Source organism: Alligator sinensis, unplaced genomic scaffold (assembly GCF_000455745.1).
Source record: "Alligator sinensis unplaced genomic scaffold, ASM45574v1 scaffold2187_1, whole genome shotgun sequence".
Lineage (NCBI taxonomy): Eukaryota > Metazoa > Chordata > Crocodylia > Alligatoridae > Alligator > Alligator sinensis.
The window spans coordinates 7,169-25,230 of NW_005843849.1; the positions used below are offsets into that span (position 1 = coordinate 7,169).

The 18,062-nt window shown below is 48.5% G+C and overlaps 2 protein-coding genes across 7 annotated transcripts in view; one reads left to right on the plus strand and one right to left on the minus strand.

The window, feature by feature from the left end:
* The window catches only part of LOC102373299 (putative zinc finger protein 56), a gene marked incomplete at its 5' end in the record, with an annotated part of 12,906 nt that extends 5,770 nt beyond the window's left edge, over positions 1-7,136 (plus strand). The window contains 2 exons of the mRNA XM_014527687.1: positions 4,361-4,477; positions 6,613-7,136. Of these exons, the coding sequence (XP_014383173.1) occupies positions 4,361-4,477; positions 6,613-7,136 (641 nt within the window). The remainder of the gene's footprint in view (positions 1-4,360; positions 4,478-6,612) is intronic.
* A 3,937-nt stretch (positions 7,137-11,073) lies between these two features.
* LOC102372868 (zinc finger protein 501-like) overlaps positions 11,074-18,062 on the minus strand; it is a 12,482-nt gene continuing 5,493 nt past the window's right edge. For 4 of the 6 annotated variants that reach the window (XR_003092424.1, XR_003092428.1, XR_003092427.1 and 1 more), the window contains 2 exons: positions 16,391-18,062; positions 11,332-11,371 (listed from right to left, as the gene is read on the minus strand). The exon at positions 16,391-18,062 is cut by the window's right edge. Coding sequence is in view for 1 of the 6 variants with exons in the window: in XM_025195786.1 (XP_025051571.1) it covers positions 16,999-18,062 (1,064 nt within the window). In the remaining 5 variants the exon portion in view is untranslated. Of the gene's footprint in view, positions 11,216-11,307; positions 11,372-15,926 lie in introns of those variants that run through there. The other 2 variants (XR_003092425.1, XM_025195786.1) reach the window with 2 other exon arrangements.

The window sequence follows — 18,062 nt, forward strand, 5'->3', positions numbered from 1 at the left end:
TTCTCTGGACCCTCTCCAGGTTATCCACATCCCTCTTGAAGTGCGGCATCCAAAATTGCACACAGTACTCCAACTGCGGTCTGACCAGCGTAGAGGGGAAGTATCACCTCTTTGGATCTGTTCGTCATGCATCTGCTGATGCACGATAAAGTGCCATTAGCTTTCCTGATGACTTCGTCACACTGCCGACCCATGTTCATCTTGGAGTCCACTAGGACTCCAAGATCCCTTTCTGCTTCCGTGCCTCCAAGCAGGTCATTCCCTAGGCTGTAGGTGTGCTGGACATTTTTCCTCCCTAGGTGCAGCACTTTGCATTTCTCCTTGTTGAACTGCATTCTGTTGTTTTCCACCCACTTGTCCAACCTGTCCAGGTCTGCTTGTAGTTGTTCCCTGCCCTCCGGCGTGTCCACTTCCCCCCACAGTTTTGTGTCATGCTTTGGCCTTCCCAGTCTTTCCCTTGCACATCTGTGCAAAACTCTTATACTCTTCCCTAGTAATCTGATCAAGTTTCCACCTTTTGGTAGGATTCCTTTTTTGAGTTTCCATTTGTTTAGGAGATGGCCGTCTAGCCAAGCTAGTCTCTTGTTGCATGTTCTAATCAAGGTTCTCTCTAAGCTGCGCACGTATGCAGCCGTGCACAATTTAAAATCTTGCCGCGCACTAACTGTTTACTGTGCACTCACCCGGAGAGGAGCTGGGCACAGAGCATGGCGGAGGTACTGGGGCCGGCGCAGGACACTTACTGGAGGTAAGCTCCTCGCTCCTCATGTGGGGCAGGCAGCAGCTCCTCCCTGAGGTGAGGCTGGGGCTGGGGGCTGGTGCTGGGGAACTGCTCTGCTCCCCAGCCTCGATACCATGTGCCCCCTTGCTCCCCAAGGCGGGACGGGGACTGGGGTGGGGGCTGGGAGGTGGTACGGGCTCCTCCAGCTCTGGGGAACAGGTACAGGAGGTATCAGAGGCTGGGAACACTGAGCTTCCAAAATGCAAAGCTAGCAAAGAGCCTAGACAATTAATATAGTACTAGAACATGGTTATTGACCCCACTAGCAAGCCCTTTCCCACACCGTTCCTCCCAGCAGTGTACAGATAGCATTCATTGCTGTTTCCTTCCAGTTTGGATTGTTTCAATTTGCAAAAGGTCTTTATCTGTAATAGCAGCAAAATGAAATGACACCAGTCACAAGATGGAAACAATCCACAAATTACTGAGAATTGGGGTGCTGAATCTTTCTTCGATTTACCATTAACTCTAGTAATGAGTTGGACAAGTGTTCTAATTACACCCATGAATAAGCTGCTGTTTTCTGAATGGCTTTAGATCTGGAAGGAAATAACACTTTGCATCTATATCTCAATTCAGAGGGAGGGCTATTTTAAGGATAAATTAGCTTGGTTACGATAAATTAGCCTTTGGCCTGTTCGGTTGGGAACGTATCAAAGCAGTGCACTCATGGCTCGCTACACCTTAGAGGGAACATTGGTCCTAATCTTCCGTTGCAACGGGATAGTTTTTGCTCCCGCACCCTTCCCACAGCTCACTTGGATTCCTTTTCCCCTCATAGTTTCATAGTAGCTAGGGTCAGGAGGGACCTGAACAGATCATCTAGCCTGACCCCTGCCACAGGCAGGAATGAATGCTGGGTTCTCAAGACCCCAGACAGGTGATCGTCCAACCTCCTCTTGAATTTGCCCAAGGTAGGGGCGAGGACCACTTCCCTGGGAAGTTGGTTCCAGCTTTTGGCCACCCTAACTGTAAAATATTGCCTTCTGATCTCCAACCTAAACCTATTCTCCATCAGCTTATGACCATTGTTCCTTGTCAGCCCGGGTGGTGCTGGGGAGAAAAGGGCTCTACCTATTTGCTGTTGATCCCCCCTGATGAGCTTGTAGTTAGCCACCAGGTCCCCCCTCAGCCTCCTCTTGCTGAGGATGAACAGGTTCAAGTCCCTCAGTCTCTCCTCGTAGGGCCTGTCCTGCTGCCCTCTCACCAAGCGGGTGGCCCTCCTCTGAGCCCTCTCCAGGCTGGCCACATCCCTTTTGAAGTGCAGCACCCAGTACTAGACACAGTACTCCAACTGCGGCCTGACCAAAGTCGCATAGAGGGGGAGTATCACCTCTCTGGACCGGCTTGAGATGCACCTTTGGATGCATGACAAGGGATGTCATCCCTCAGACTTGCCTCCCAAGGGATCCTGCCCACCAACACCTAAATTTATTGAAGTCTATGTTTCTGAAATCCAGCCTCTTTCCTTTCGCTGGAAGTATAAATGCTACCATGTTGTGACCCTCCCCCCCACTGCCCTTCATGCATTGTCTGTGTCACCTCAAATATCTCCTGGCTCTTCTCTGTCCCCCATTAGTCCACATATTCCCATGCCCAGCCCCACCCCACGGTGTCCTAAACCCATCAGCTCCCATCATCCCCCTCATGCCCCACTGAATCCTACACTGCCCCCACGAATCCACTGCATTCTGCCTGGATTTATTCCCATCATGCCCCAGCTCCACCTTACACCCCACCAAGCCCTCCCCATCCCCTCAGAGTATTTAAACTCAGTGCAGCCCCCTGGTCCCCTCTCACCCACCCTCTGGGTCCCAAGCTGTCCCATGCCCTACTTCATCTCCACAGACTCTCCAGTCCATACAGCAGGTGCAGGCAAGGCTGTAACTGCTCCGCAGTGCAACACAGCATGCCCCTAGCTGGCCTCAACTGCCCTCCACACTCAAGATACAGAAACAAGCAGTGGAGGTCAGGGATGGACTTGCTTCAGCTGCTGGGAACAGTGTAAAGGGGTGGCCTGTCCCCTCAAGAGGGGGCAGCCAACCCTGCTGAGTAGCTCCAACTGTGAGGAGGCTGCTGGTTGGGGAGGGGCTCCTGGGGAGATTGAAAAGTCCAGAGAGAAGAGCAGCAGGGGAGCAAGCTTTGAAGGAAAGCTGCCAGGCAGAGACACAGGGTGGGCAAAACCACCATGGAAGGGCCAAACTGCTTTGCTAAGGCCAGAGCCACAGGGGTCCCCTCATGTCTGGGCCAGGCCCCGCCAGTTGCATTTGTTTAAAGACTGTTGCTTTTGTGTGGACTGGCTAAGAAATTCCTCAGGGAGTTAACCCCTGCCCCACCCCAAGAAGCCCAGAGGGGAAACCAGCCTGCTTACAAAGTGAATAACAATAGTTGAAGAGAGTTCCCTGTTTAGAAATTAAAAAGTAAAAGCTATATTAAAGTCTTTGCATAATCATTCTTTTAGAACACTGCATCTTGCTTGGAAGGCACCTCAGACCTATCTTGGTCACGTGTGGGTCGACATCCTTTTCTATACACTGCTGAAACAAATTACTTTTTTGCTCCTATATAAAGTTCTATTGTCATCCCACTGTCATTGACTCTTTCCACTTTCAAAAGTTGTCATTGCAAACCATCATTGAGAATAAGCCCATTTCTAGTTCTTGGCCTGAAGTTAATCTGATAACAATATAAGATGTATCCATATATGTGTCAACTCTTTCTTTTGAATTGTGTATCTAACACACACACACACGTGTGTGTGTGTGTGTGTGTGTGTGTGTATATATGTGTATATAATATATAATGTGTGTGTATCGCTCTTGCTCTCAAAGCTTTCTCTTTCTTCTCCCTAGTACAGGGTCTTCATAAAGTCCTTATGCACTTTTAAACTTTAATAACTTAGGTTGTAGGTATGATGGAAACAATCTGTGAACGGCATTTAAAAGCAAATTTATTAAAATTTTAGGACAACTAGAGTATACAATGCCAGACTTCATAAGTAATCATTAATTTATTCTTAAATAAGATGGAGCTCCATGCCACTACATTCTGAATGTATGACAGTTCCTAAATGACGTTTTCCCAGAGAAGTGGATAGGCAGAGGTGGACTAATTGCTTGGCCATCTCATTCACCTGACCGGTCACCAGTGGACTTCTTTTTATGGGACGTGTTAGAAGTGTAGTTTACTTGTCAAAACCATGTTCTTTGGTGGAACTTAGGGCTAGGATCACCAATGTAATTAGTGCAGTAACTCAAGAGCAACTGGGAAATGTTTTCAAGGAGTTGGACTATCAGATTGAACACTATATCATGATGGATGGTGGTTATGTTGAAGTCTAGCGTTGTGTACTCTAGTTGTCCTAAAACTTTAACAAATTTGCTTTTAAATGCTGTTTACAGATTGTTTCTATCATTCTGTCTGGGGTGGTTTTGCCTTGATGCTAAATGTCCATCTTTCCTGTCCCTTCAAGTCCACTTAGAATGTTTGATTCCATTGGATCCATTCACCAAATCCCAGGTGGACACTGTATAGAGAGTAACCAGACATAGCCGCCCTTTTTGCATTTCCCCCACACAGGATATCAAGGTCCCACACCAGACTTGATCAACTGCATCCAGGGAGGGGAAGTGGAGCTCTGGGTCTGTGATGTTGAAGACCCTGGAGAAAGCACATTGTCTGAGGGCCTGTTCCCAGGTGAGTCAAGTCAGTTCTCCCAACCCTACCTTCTTAGCACTTCTCAGTACCAGAGGGACTGGGAGCTGGACCCCTGGAAATGAGCCCTGAGCTTGACCTTCATGTACTGACCTCCAAGAGCTTACCCTGATCTGTCTCATCCAGGCAGCTGAGTATTCCCATTCCCTGCTATTCAATGGTGTGGGCACTGACAACTGTTGCCTTCTTCCTCCCCTAAGTAGGAGGCTGCTATCCAGATTCACCTGTTCAGCAATATCTCCTATTATTATCCTCCTTTTTGCAGACTGAGCCACAGGTACCTTGGTAGGAGTCACTGTCATAATGGAGGGAGGGGGGCCCAGCTCAACCCCCAGGGAAGTCATGCGGGTTTAGGGCCAATGTTTCACTTGATGCTTTGATATTAGGCACAGATTTAGTCTCCATGGAGCACCATGAGCCTGAATATCCATCTCTGGTCAGCAATGGAAAAGTTAATGTTCCAGTCAAGGGCATGCTGGGACCTGTCTAGTCCCATGGCAGTTCTTGTGGTGGACAGAAACTCAAGGGACTGGGCTATAGAGGCTGGGGCTCTGCTACCCACCACGTGGCTCCCTGGTACAGTTGGACATTCACAGACACTCATGCCCTGTGAGAGACTCCTCATGACTGGCACTAGAATCTCCCTCTTTCTGATGCATCTCTGGGGCCCTGAGTGGCAGCAGCCCTGCACCCTGAGACTTAAGAGTCCATGAGCAGGTTAACCCCCAAGACCTTTGTCCTGGTGCGGAGTCCTCTGACACAGAGGACACATTAGCAGAGCAGTGCTCTGTGGGCTCATTCTCTGAACCAGACCAGACCAGACCCTCCCCTACAAGCAGGTAAGAAGCAGAACTATGCTCCTTCCAGCTCAGAGCTGGAGAGCTCATACCAGATCTGGCTTATCAGCTGCAAATCCTCCCCTCCTAAAATAGTTCCCTGGGGGCTGACATTGTGGCTTCTCTTTGTAAGCCCATCTGCCCTTGGGGCTTGCCTGTACTAGAGCAATGGTCTGTCTCAGAGGGCAGTGCTCTGCATGCCCCATGCACCCATGTCCTCAGGTACCATTCTCGGCACTACCAGAGATCAAGTTCTCAAGAGTAAGCAGCGGGTTCTATCCCCAAGGTGCCTCTCAGGTGAAGATCTTGGTCTAGAGGATGGCAGCCATCTTCTCCATGTCCCACCATGTCTGTGGTGTAGACAAGCCTTTAGACTGCTTCATTCTTGCTTCAAGAAGTTGCTTCTGGTCTCCCCCTCAGCTCTGGAGAGCATGGAGCCATTCAGATCCCATGCCAGTACATATATCCCATATTTGTCTTCAGGGAGTCACTTGGGCCTTTGGATGATCAGGGTATAAAAGAGAGGTCTGAAGTGATATTGTTCTCCCCATTCAGATACAGCTTCAGTTTTGGACAGAACCACTGGGAAATTCGACCCAAAATTCACCAGGGAACTAGAGGACACCCTAGTTCCTCCATCCCAGCATTGGGACTATTTGAATTTAGACCCCTTATTTTCACTGGGTACCCAACTGCCAAGGCCCAACCCTGCTTTGGGACACAGGAGAATAGCACATCTTTCCCTTGGCCAGAAGCACTGAGGCTAATCTGAGTTTCCTTCTCTCCCAGCAGGTCCCAGAAGACAACCACAAGGCCGCTGTTCAACTCTGCTTGAAGAGCCTGCCACCTCAGAGCTGTTTCCAGCCAGAAACCAGTTTCCTGTGCTATGTGGACTGAGACCAATTGAGCTTCAGTGCAGGGAAGGATTCAAGGGGCAAAGAGACTTGAGGAGCCACGAGGGCAGTGGAGAGGTGTTATGTACATGCACGGGGTGTGGTGAGCGCTTCAGGGACCCAGAGGAGCTCAGGGTGTATGGGGCAACCCACAGGAAGGAGACAGCCCACCCCTGTGCCAATTGTGGGAAGAGCTTCCGATATAAATGCTGTCTCATCACCCACCAGAGAATGCACTCAGGTGAACGCCCCCACCTCTGCCAGGACTGTGGGAAGAGCTTTGTCTCCCTGTCCCAACTCCGCATCCATCAACGCATTCACACAGGGGAGAAGCCCTAGCACTGCAGCTACTGTGGGAAGAGCTTCAACCAAGCCTCCCCACTGCAAGTACACCAGCGCATCCACACTGGGGAGAAGCCCTACCGCTGCAGCCAGTGTGGGAAGTGCTTCCGCCAGAGCTCTGCTCTCATCCAGCACCAGCACATCCATGGTGAGGAGAAGCTATGCTGCCTGGAGTGTGGAAAGAGCTTCAACAGCCCATCCCACTTGCGAGTGCACCAGCATCTGCACACCAGGAAGAAGCCCCATCACTGTGTCCACTGTGGGAAGAGCTTCACCTGCCTGTCCAATCTCCAGTCCCACCAGCGTCTGCACACAGGGGAGAAGGTGTATGGTTGTGTTCAGTGCCCAAAGAGCTTCACCCGCTTGTCCAACCTCCAATCCCACCAGCGTGTGCACACTGAGGAGAAGCCCTATCGCTGCACTCAGTGTGAGAAGAGCTTCACCCACCCATCCAGTCTCCGTGTCCACCAGCATCTGCACACAGGGGACAAGCCATATGGCTGTGGCAAGTGCAAGAAGCACTTCAGGTCTAGCTCAGATCTCACCAAGCACCAGCGCACCCACAGATGAGATCCCTGTGACTCACACAGGACAGTTTCTGGCAGTTTTTTTCCTCACTTTCCTCCCCAGATCTTGTACTCTATTGTGGGTCATCAGCTGCAAATCCTCCCTCCCAGAATATTTCCTTGAGGGACAAGGGCTGCCATTTTGGCTTCTTTTTGTAAGCCCAGCAAACCTCAGACTGCTGCTGTGGTACAAGCAAGCCCCATCTCGGAGAGGGCAGTGCTCAGTATGCCCTATGTACCTGTAGTCCCAGGTGCCATTCTCAGGAAAGGGAAGCCTGACACCTAGCCTGAAATGCCACCACTTCCCCATTCACCAGGTGCTGGGTTTGTACTGGCCCTGGAGATGAGAAGCAAAGGAGTAACATAAGAATCATGAGATTTTTCCCCTCCTCTTGATAAAGGTCCAGATATTGCTTTCATGGTCATGAAAGCATGAATATTTCTGGAACCTAAGGACATCATAACTGCCATGAACCATACCAAGTCAGACCATAGGTCCATCTTGCCCAGCACAGCAGCAGTGTGGAAAGGGAGAGTGAATTGGGTCTGACCAGGGTTTTCTTCCCCCTGTTCCTTTCCCACTGAACCCTCCAGGCTCTAAGGTCTAGGAAGTTTTGATCCAGAGGTCGTGCCCCTTATTCCTGTGCTCAATAGCTATGGATGCCCCTTTCCTCCAAGAATGTGTCCAGTCCCTCGGTGAATCTTGCTAAACTGTCATCTTCTACCACATCTGGTGGCAACAAGTTCCATGCTGTAATTGATTCGGCATGGGGATTTCCCCAGTATCTTCTGTGGTAAACACTGGTGCTTTGCTTCTCTGCTGTGGCCTTATCATCCTGAGTGCACCTTTTACACTTCAATCACCTAATGGTCCCACTGACCCTCTAGCTGACTTCCTGCTTCTGAAGTATTTTTTTAAAAAGTTTTTATTATTATTAACTTTAGCATCTTTGAGATGCTCCTCAATTTTTCTTTTTTCGGCCTGCCATATTTTACACTTACACATGACCTGCCAGTTTGTGGGCTTTCCTGTTTTCCTCTTTTGGGCACACCTTCCATTTCTTTGAAGGATGACTTTTTGTCTTGAATGGCTTCCTTAACTCTCCTATTAAACCATGCAGGGGGTCTTATTGAATCCCTTGGTACCCTGATTTGTGGTATACACTATTCCTGAGCCTCTGATATGGTTTTTTTTTTTTTAACAGCTTCCAAGCTGCCTGCAGGCTTTTTACCTTTTTTACTACTCCTTTTTTCCTGATTTCCTCATTTTTATGTAATTTCCCTTCCTAAAGTTACATATTGGCATGGTGGACTTTTTTAAGTGGTTTTTTTTGGTTTACTGATGATCACACTTTACTTCTATTCCAGCTCTCTCATTCTAACCTCACTTTCTCACCTGCCACACCTTGATCCTAGTCTACAATTAATTAATTACACAATGGGTAAAAAAGAGTTTCCTTTTGTTCATTTTAAACTGAGTGCCTTGTTTCATGTGGTGACCCCTAGTTCTTGTTTGGTGAGAGAGTCAATAATAAATCCTCATTTACTTTCTCTTCACCATTTACTATTCTGAAAACCCTTATATCCTGCTCAAGCTCTTCTGAAATGAACAGACCTGACCTATTTAGTCTCACCTCATATGGAAGCCCCCCCCCTAAACCTCTAGTCAGCCTTGTTGCCCTTCTCTAGTTCTTCTATCTCGTTTTTGAGGTGTGGGGACCAGAACCAGGCCCAGTATTCAAAGTGTGGCTGCACCATGAATTTATAAGGGGATTTATATATACATACTACACCTGGTACAATGAACTAGGTAGTGCCCATTTTGAACTTCTACCTGCATTTTTTCTTTAAGTGATAAAAACTTAGCTTGGTCTTTTAGAGATGCTTTTATTAATTGGTTCCCTTTGATTAAACATGTAGATCTTGTGGATTCATCTGTTGTTCAACAGTACTCTGCCCTAATGGCAGCTACATATTAAACAAGAAACTCAAGTATTGAAATGTAAGCCAAGATATAAATGCTACATTATTTAAGTTATTTAAGTTTTTCCAGCTAGATATCTAGGTTAGTTACTCTTGATTAAAAGGAGAAACTTACTCTAAAGGCTTTCAAAAAGTGGGGTGGCAAACTAACCTGGGAACTGCTTTCAAGCTGCCCTGTTTGTACTCCCCTATTCCCTTGTCCCTCAGCTGCTTTCCTCAGCTGCTCTTTGGCTTGGGCTGGTTCCACCCCCCTATTAAGGCTTTTGACAGGCACAGACAGCAATCACTCAGCGAGCAGCACTCGCCAACTGCTCAGAGGCCCCAGCCCAAACAACCAGCTCACCAAACAGACCAAGATCACTTACTTTCCAGGAGCAGGATCCAGTGCCTGCTCCTCCTGCTCTTCTTCCTCTTGCCTCCAGCAAACTGCTTGCAAACTGTCCTGTTTATTGTTCCCTGTTTGCTCACATCCCTTGGATGATGTGGATGTCAAGTCCAATTGCATTGTAGTCACTATTGCAGAGTAGCTTAGTAACACTTAAACCTTTGCACCAATCCTGTCCACTACTTAGGACTGGGTCAAGAGTGGCCTTTGTTGTAGACTCCAAGCCTAGTACTCCAGAACTCAGTTTTTTATAACATTAAGCAATTTGGTCTTTGCATCCTGGCCTGAGGAAAGACAGACCCAGTCTATTTGTGGATAATTAACATCCGCTTTCACAGCCTCTCCCAACTCCCTTAGCATTTTTAGCTTGCTGCTGCCATCCTAGTCTAGAGATCAATAGGATATCCCAGGTGTACTTTTTTTTGTTCTATGGAAACCCAGAATTTCCATCCTTAGAGATTCTGTGGTACCTCTCTTATCCATTGAAAAATTGATAATTTTGATTTGATGCAGTCTTTAACGTAGATGTCACTCTTCCACCATTACAACCTATTCTGTTTTTCCTGTATAATTTGAATCCTAGTATTACAGTATCCCATTTATTTTCCCTATTTCACCATATTTATGAGATACCTACTATGTCAATATCATTATTTACTGCTAAGTATTCAAGTCCCCCCCATTTTGAAACTTAAGACTTCTGGCATTAAAGGTGCACATACTTTTTCTTGTTGCCTGGTTGGATACTTGTATGTGACCTTTTCTTCAGTAAATGTACTTGTTCATGCTGGTCTTTGTGTTTCATCTGTGTATTCCCTCCCTATTTCTTATCCCCACTGTTTATGGCTTCACTTATAGAAAGTGACAATCTGAACCGTGTGCTGTTCCATACTTGTTGGCTTTCCCCTAGGTATTAGTTTAAAAGCTGCTCTATCACCTCTTTAATGCTACACACCAGCTATTTGGTCCCATTTTGGCCCAAGTGGAGACCATCCCTCCTGTACAGTCTCCCCCTTTTTACAAAAGGTCCATCAGTTCCTAAGAAACCTAAACCCCTCCTCTCTAAACCATTGTCTCAGCCACGTATTGAGACTCAGGATCTCAGCCTGTCTCTCTGACCGTGCCAGACCAATGGGAAACATTGTAGAGAAAGCCACCATGGGCAGAGCTGGAGTGTATTTATGTACCTGTACACATACCTGACCCCTGCTCCAACTGATTTTAATTAGAATTCATTGGAGCAGACCCAGTTAATTGAGTCTGATCAATCAAGCAGATTGAGTAGACTCAATTAATGAGTCAGCTGGAACATTCTGATTAGAGTGTACCAGCAGCCTTGGCATCATGTGTATCCAGCATCCCTGCATTTCAAAATGCCAGCAGGGGTGCTTTAAAATTTGTTGAGCCACCTTAATTAAAAGCTCTTCCCCCCAGCATGTGTAAAGACTCCTTTTGTGTCCATGTGTCTAGATTCCAAAGCTTTCCCACAGCATCCAGTGAGGTTGGTAGAGTGGCTGCCAAGGGCTAGGGCAACCTAAGACTGAACCTACAGCTTCCCCTGCAGTCAGATTGTTTCCATCTGCCTCTGAACTAGCAGTTGTCTACCACAGGCAACCCCTGGGATCTTGTTCCTTGCTGGAATGCAGCAAAAATCTCTGCTTGGTGTTTGCTCTCGACTTCCTTCTCCATCTATGGTGCTGAGCTCTTCAGTGATTCTTTGGGAAGAGAAAGGAATATTATCTAGCTGCATACAAATGTGTGACTGTGCAGTAGGATGAATCAAGAAGTAATGGATGTCTCAAGATACCTATTTTCAGGACAGCTTTAGGCTTGTGTGCTCTTGCCTGTATCCCATCAGTTGGACCGACCACCTGATTGACAGTAAATAAAAGATTTTTGACTAAACTGTGTTGTGGAGTCCTGAATGCCCCTCACCCCTTTTTTTTGCTGTACTGGACTACATTCCTCCTCCCAGACCCTGTGATCTGCAGTACAGTCTGACTCATAACCATAAGCATGTCAGAGAAGTGGATTGTAAGGGATAGTTTCAAGGGACTTGAAATACACAGGCCAGGGATAATGCCCCATGCTAATAAGAAGACCCCAGGAAAGAATAATGGTCACAAGTCATGACTGAGTTTCCCTGGTCCATTGGCTGAGATCGTTCTCTCAGATAAATGGGTGGGAATACAGAGATTTGAACCTGAACTCTCTCACACCAAGGCAGAGGGATGGGAGCCTGGAACTTGCTTCAAACCATGGGGGCCTGAGACCTCATGACCAGGCAGTGAGGACATCTGTGTATTTTCTGCTATATATAGCTGCTCTGTGTCATGTTGTCTGATGGATAATATCTCAGTAAGCTGTCATCTAGTTTGGAGGAACTTGCTTTGGCTTCTCTTGATAAAATCCCCCCCCCCCCCAGTCATCTTAGGGCTAAGAACTGCAGCAATAGGCCTGGAGGCTGTAACATCCATCACAGCCTTTAAATGCCCTTCTCAGGCAGGAAGGCCACGCACCAGTCATTGCGTCACAAAGCCATGGAGCAACAAGAGGGGCAGGGATGGTGCAAGTTGATCTTGTTCCACATTGTGGTACCCAGTGGAGAAAAGGGAGCTGTCAGCCTGGTCTCAGTGGAGCAGGGCTCAAAAGAGGCTGGGGTTAAGTGATGCTCTGTGAACATTGCATGGCTCCAGAACTAGGTCTGGATATGGGATAGCAAGAGCAATTCATGGACTGTGGACTGACTTCCCATCCCCAGCGCTATGGTTGAAACGTTTCAACTAGTCTTGTTTTGTTTCAAAGCTATTTTGACGGCCTTTATTTCGCTTCAATTTTGCTGTTTTGTCCTCGAAATGAGTCTTAAGTGTCAAAATGAAACGGCCAGCAAAATTTTGCACAGCCCTACTGGCTGCATCTCAGTGGCATCCTCATGTGGCTATTCCCAGTGCACCTTGTTATATGCATATGCTCCCCAGTTGTATTGCTCTAGAGCTAGCTACGTTACAGCTAGCAAGCCCTAACTGCAGCATTATAGACGGCTGCTCCCCAGTGTCCTTACCTCAGAGCTAACTGCCTCTACAGAGGACAAGCCTTCCCCATTCAGTGTTATATGCGGCCGTTCCTCAGCCACCCTGCCTCAGAGCTGGCTGTATCTGGTGCTGGAACTAGGTGTCCTGACCCATGGCTCTCTGGGAGGACAATGGGCAACCCTGCCCCCCCGCTTAGCAGCAGGGTCCCACAGCAGTGGGCTGCCCCAGACAATGGGGGTGAGGAGGCTGGGCCATGTCTTGAACGAGGGTCCCTGCCTCTGATGGCTAAGAGGCTGGGGCATACTGCATGGGCCTGAACTGGGAAAAGTGCTGAGCTGAACGGAGCTGGGATGAGCAGACCCACGCGTGCCAAAGCAGTGAACCCTGTCTGGGTCAGGAAATGCTCTCTTGGATACAAAGCTCCAGGTCCTCCCAGTTCGGCCCAGTCAGGGGCAGCATGAAAGAAATAATCTTTGTAGGCTCTGAGCCTAGGACTGTCTGCAGACCCGTGATATTAAGGTCCATTGCAAGGGATGCCCCGCTCTTCACGGGGGAGCCATTTCCCTTGGTGTCCCCCCAGCATGAGGCTCTTACCCCGCTCCCACCTGAGGTAAAGATATACATCCAACTGCCCTCCCACCCCCCTCCCCAGGGAGCACTCTCACAAGGGGGCAGTTAGAAAATAACCTCACAGTGATGGTTAACCCCTTAAGGCTGAAAAGGGGGCAGCAAAACAAAGGGAAGATTTTGTTTAAAAATATTCTCAGAGTAGAAAATAATACCCCAGGCTCTCCTGGGGGTGGAAGTGTCCCCCCACCGTATGTTTCCTTCTGGGGGGGACAGGACAGAGTTGTGGCAGTTGCCCCAGCTCCCCACCTGCCCCCTCACTGTGGGGGGCGGAGCAGGGGATGGGGCAGAAACAGCTGTGATTAGAGGAGGGGCAATTTCAGGCCAGCAATAGCTCCCCTCAGCCCAGCACACTCCTCAGTTAGGGCAATTCCTGGTGTCCCTTTCTGGCCCGCCTCCTGGCTGCCCCTTTCCCTGATGGGGATGAAAGTAGAGCTTTCTTTTTTGCTAAAAAAGTAAAAGTGCCCAGCATTTTCTCCATCTAAATTTTTTGGAGTCTAAAAAAAACTGTTTTATGGAACATGGTACCTTGGGTCGCATAGTTCTGATATTTAGACAAGCAATCCATGACGATTGATTTTTACAATGATTGTTCTTCAATTTAGTTTTCAGGGAACTATTTCTCTGGTAAAGATAAAATGAAAAGGACCTCATTTTCCCAAGAAAGACAAATGTAAAAATCGATGCATCTCGTTTGAACCTTTTCCAATATTCTGGGTTATGGTGTCTGGAAAGAAAGCTTCTTCATCTTTTTAAAAGAACGACCTCTTTGGGACCCCCCCCCCCCAAAAAAAAAGAAGAAAAGAAAGAAACTAAGAAAGAAAAAAAAAGAGGAAAAAGAAAAAGAAAGAAAAAGAAAAGAAAATGATACCCCCAAGTGTTTAGCCATAAAGGATTTTGTCAGAAACTGTTCAGAGGAAACACAGAAGAAATAAAAATGAGCGTTCAAAGTTTCAGCACAACTGAGCGATAATAGGCCCTTTGCTCTCTCCCACCATGAGCTGTCCTGTCCCTTGAGTTCTAGGACTGGATCCTGCATGAATGAATCCAATATGCACACCACGTTGTATCTGTAACAAAGATTGAAGTGAATTTCTTCAAAAGATGCTTCTGACACTGGCCAAAGAAACAGCCAGGAGATGCATGGAAAATGTTTCCCAGAGAAAAAATGGGGGAGCGAAGAAAAGTCTGTGCTAGAGGATGCAGATAAAAAAGACAGCAGAGAAAAGCCCCAATGAAAAAACCAATCCTACAAATGTGATCAAAGATCCTTGTATGCCTCCCACTCTCTAAGTCAAGTCTTCATGGCCTCTGAAGCCACACCAGGACCCCCTAGAGCTCCCCATCCCCCAAGCATCCACACTGCGACACCAATCCAAACCTATCACTGCAAAGATTATGCATTCTGCAGTTTCCTGCTCCCCACAGATACCTCAAATAAATCCCAGTCTCCCCATAAGTGGTTCTACTCCCCCCGCCCCCCACCAGATACATTCCTAACATTTCTTTATATACATATATCATAGGATTGTAAAGAAGCCAAGCTGGAAGGCACCTCCAGAGGTCACATCTAGTCCAACCCCCTGCCTGAGGCAGGGTCATCTCTATCCAAACCATCCTATACAAATCCATCATCTAAATGCTTTGTAGAACTACCATCAACCCAAACACAAGACATCACACCTAAACCTGTCACAGGTAAAGCAGGGGAACCACAGTAGCCAATGTACTGCTGCTGCAAAAAGTTAATATATGCTCCAGAGATCCCAGGTAGAGGCTGTGCTCTTACTACAGAAGGCAAAGCCTCTCCCCCAGTCTGTACCAATCCAACCCCCATGTCCACTCTACTCTCCTCTGCTAAGGTCAGGAGAGATGGCAAGGGCTATAATGTGTCCACAAGCATACACCACATCCTCCCTATACGTGCTCGGTCCTGAGTCTGAGAAACTATTCACCCCACTCAGGCCAAGCTCACTGTGGGGAGGTGCAGCATGGAGGAATGGTTGGGGTGCTGGGGGCAGTGAGGAAGATGGGCTTAAGTGGACTTTGAGGGTGCGAGGAGCAGGGGTTGTGAAGAGAATCAGGGATGCTGGGAAAGAGGGGAAGATGATGGAGGGGCTTCAGGGGTGTCAGGGGTGCTGAGGAAGTAGCAGGTTATCATCTGGAGTATTTTAAGGCAATTAGAAAGGGAAAAGAAGAGTGGAACAGGTGATGGAGACATTGATGTTTTTCCAGAATGGTTAGGTCAGGTAGGGATATGGAATTTCCCATCCTCCAGCTGACCCAGTTGTTCCAGCAAAGTGCCTGAAGGCAGAGAAGTGTTTGTCTGCTTCAACCCACATCATCAAGGAAAGTGGTGCAGCTCCCTCCTCTGCTGCCCTAGGCTGTCTACACAAGGGCACTGACATTATCACTGCACTGTGGACACTCCATAGAGCAGGCAGCCGGAATCTCTCCCTGGGGAAGCTGAATTTCAGGCAGTGACTTGCAGGGAAAACCCCCTGCCTGGCTGGAGTGACTCCAGCTCTTTACTGATTTCCTTTACATCCTGTCCTAGTCAAAAGTCTCAGTGAGGCTTACCTTAAAACAGGACTCCCCAAACAACATGTGAGAACTCCCAACTCCCCATCACCCTGCACACAATTAACCACCCCCCCAGCCAACACAACTATACCTCCCAGCTGCAATGCCCATCCAGATACAAGACATTTTCTGAACCCCATCCCTACAATCCCTGACACTCCCTCCCTCCCGCCCATTTGCAGAACCTTGCCTCAAGCTCAGGGGAGATCCCATATCCCCTCCCCAAAGTGTTTCTTTCAACTCTCCTGCAGAGAAGCTTCAGTTGTCCCCCCCCACAAAAAAAAACAAAACACCTCTACCAACTCCCCAAAAAAGCACCCCTAACTCTTCTCCCTCCCCCAACAAAACCAGTGCTAAATTCCCCAAAGCAAAAGAATGCTTCTCTATCCCTGCTTTGGGCAATGCCAAAGGGCACCCTTAAGTACAACATGGGCAACCAAGCTGGAAGGAACCCCTGACACAGCTGAGCCCACTTGTCTCTTCTGTTCCAGCTGCAGCCCAAACTCCAACTACAGAACATTTACAAGACTCCTGAGCAATCAACCTGGAAGAAGCCAAGCCCCTGAAAAACAGACCTGAGCCCACTTTCTGCTGTGGGCCCAAACCTCAACTACAACACATTTAGGAGACTCCCAGGAAAACACTCACATTCTCAAGGCCAATGCAAATCCGGCAAAATGCAAAGGTGGGGGGAATTCAGGTCAGGTACCAAACCTCACCCCAACCCCATTTTATAGCACATAAGAATTGCCATTTCCTAGGTCAGACCACAGGTCCATCTTGCCCAATCTCCTATGTCACACAGCAGCAGAGTGGATACTAAAAACGAGAATGTACTGGGTATGATCAGGGTTTTTTTCTACTGTTCCTCTCACTTGCAGCCTCCACAATTTAAGGTCTAGGAAGTTCTGATTCAGAGGCTGTATCCCTAACCCCTGTGCTCAATAGCTCCTGATGCCCCTTTCCTCCAAGAATGTGTCCAATCCCTGTTTGAATCTGGCTAAACTCTCAGTTTCCACCACATCTGGTGGCAATGAGTTCCACGCTTTAATGATATGCTTGGGGGGGGAACTTCTTTGTGTTAGTTTTAAAACTGACTGCCCGCTAGTTTCATGTGGTAACCCTTTGTTCTTGTCTGGTGAGACAGAGTCAATAATGAATCCCTAGTGACTTTCTCTTCACCATTTAGTGTTTTGTAAACCCCCCCAGAGTGTAGGGAGGGAGCTGATGTGAGAGCTTGCACAAGACAACCCATGTCAATGGCAAGGGGCTGGCCGGTGGGTTCGCTGGTGCTTGTTGAGAGCAGAGTGATCCCTGAAGCTCTTCCCACACTCCCTGCAGAGGCATGGCTTCTCCCCTGTGTGGATGCGCTGGTGTACACGGAGATAGGCTGGGCGGTTGAAGCGCTTCCCACACTCCCCGCAATGGTACGGCTTCTCCCCAGTGTGCACATACTGGTGCACTTGGAGATGGGTTGGGCTATTGAAGCTCTTTTCACAGTCCGCACAGGCATAGGGCTTCTTCCCAGTATGTAGGCTTTCGTGGATGCGCAGCTGTGAGGGGTAGTGGAAGCTCGCCCCGCACTCCCCACACTGGTAGGGCTTGTTCCCCGTGTGCAGGCGCATGTGCTCCCGAAGAAAGGACGGGCGTACAAAGCTCCTCCCACACTCTGGGCAGTGGTATGGCTTCTCCCCCCGGTGCACGCGCAGGTGGAGCTGGAAGAGGTCTGGGCGGGCAAAGGTCTTTGCGCACTCTGCGCATTGGTAGGGCTTCTCCCCCGTATGCACACGCCGGTGGACGCTCAGCTGTGCTGGGCTACTGAAGCTTTTCTCGCAATCTGAACAGGGGTGCCGCTTCTCCCCTGTATGGAGACTCATGTGGGAGCGGAGCCGCAATGGACTACTGAAGGTCTTCCCACACTCTGAGCACGGATGTGACTTTTCCTTGGCATGCAGGCGCTGGTGGGCACGGAGGTTGGAGGAGCGGTTGAAACTCTTCCCGCAGTCCCCACAGTGAAAGGGCTTCTCCCCTGTGTGGATACGTTGGTGCTGGGCAAAAGCAGAGCTGTGCCCAAAACTCTTCCCACAGTCCCCACAGTGATAGGGCTTCTCCCCAGTGTGGATGCGCTGATGCTGGGCCAAAGTAGCCCTCTGCCGAAAGCTCTTTCCACACTGAGCACAGCGGTGTGGTTTCTGCCCAGCATGGACAAGCGGAGATAGCTGAATGAAGCTGTTGTTGCAGTCAAGACTGAGGTGGGGGCACTCATCTGACTGTGTTCTCTGCTGCTCCATGAGATGGGACTCATAGAAACACTTTACCA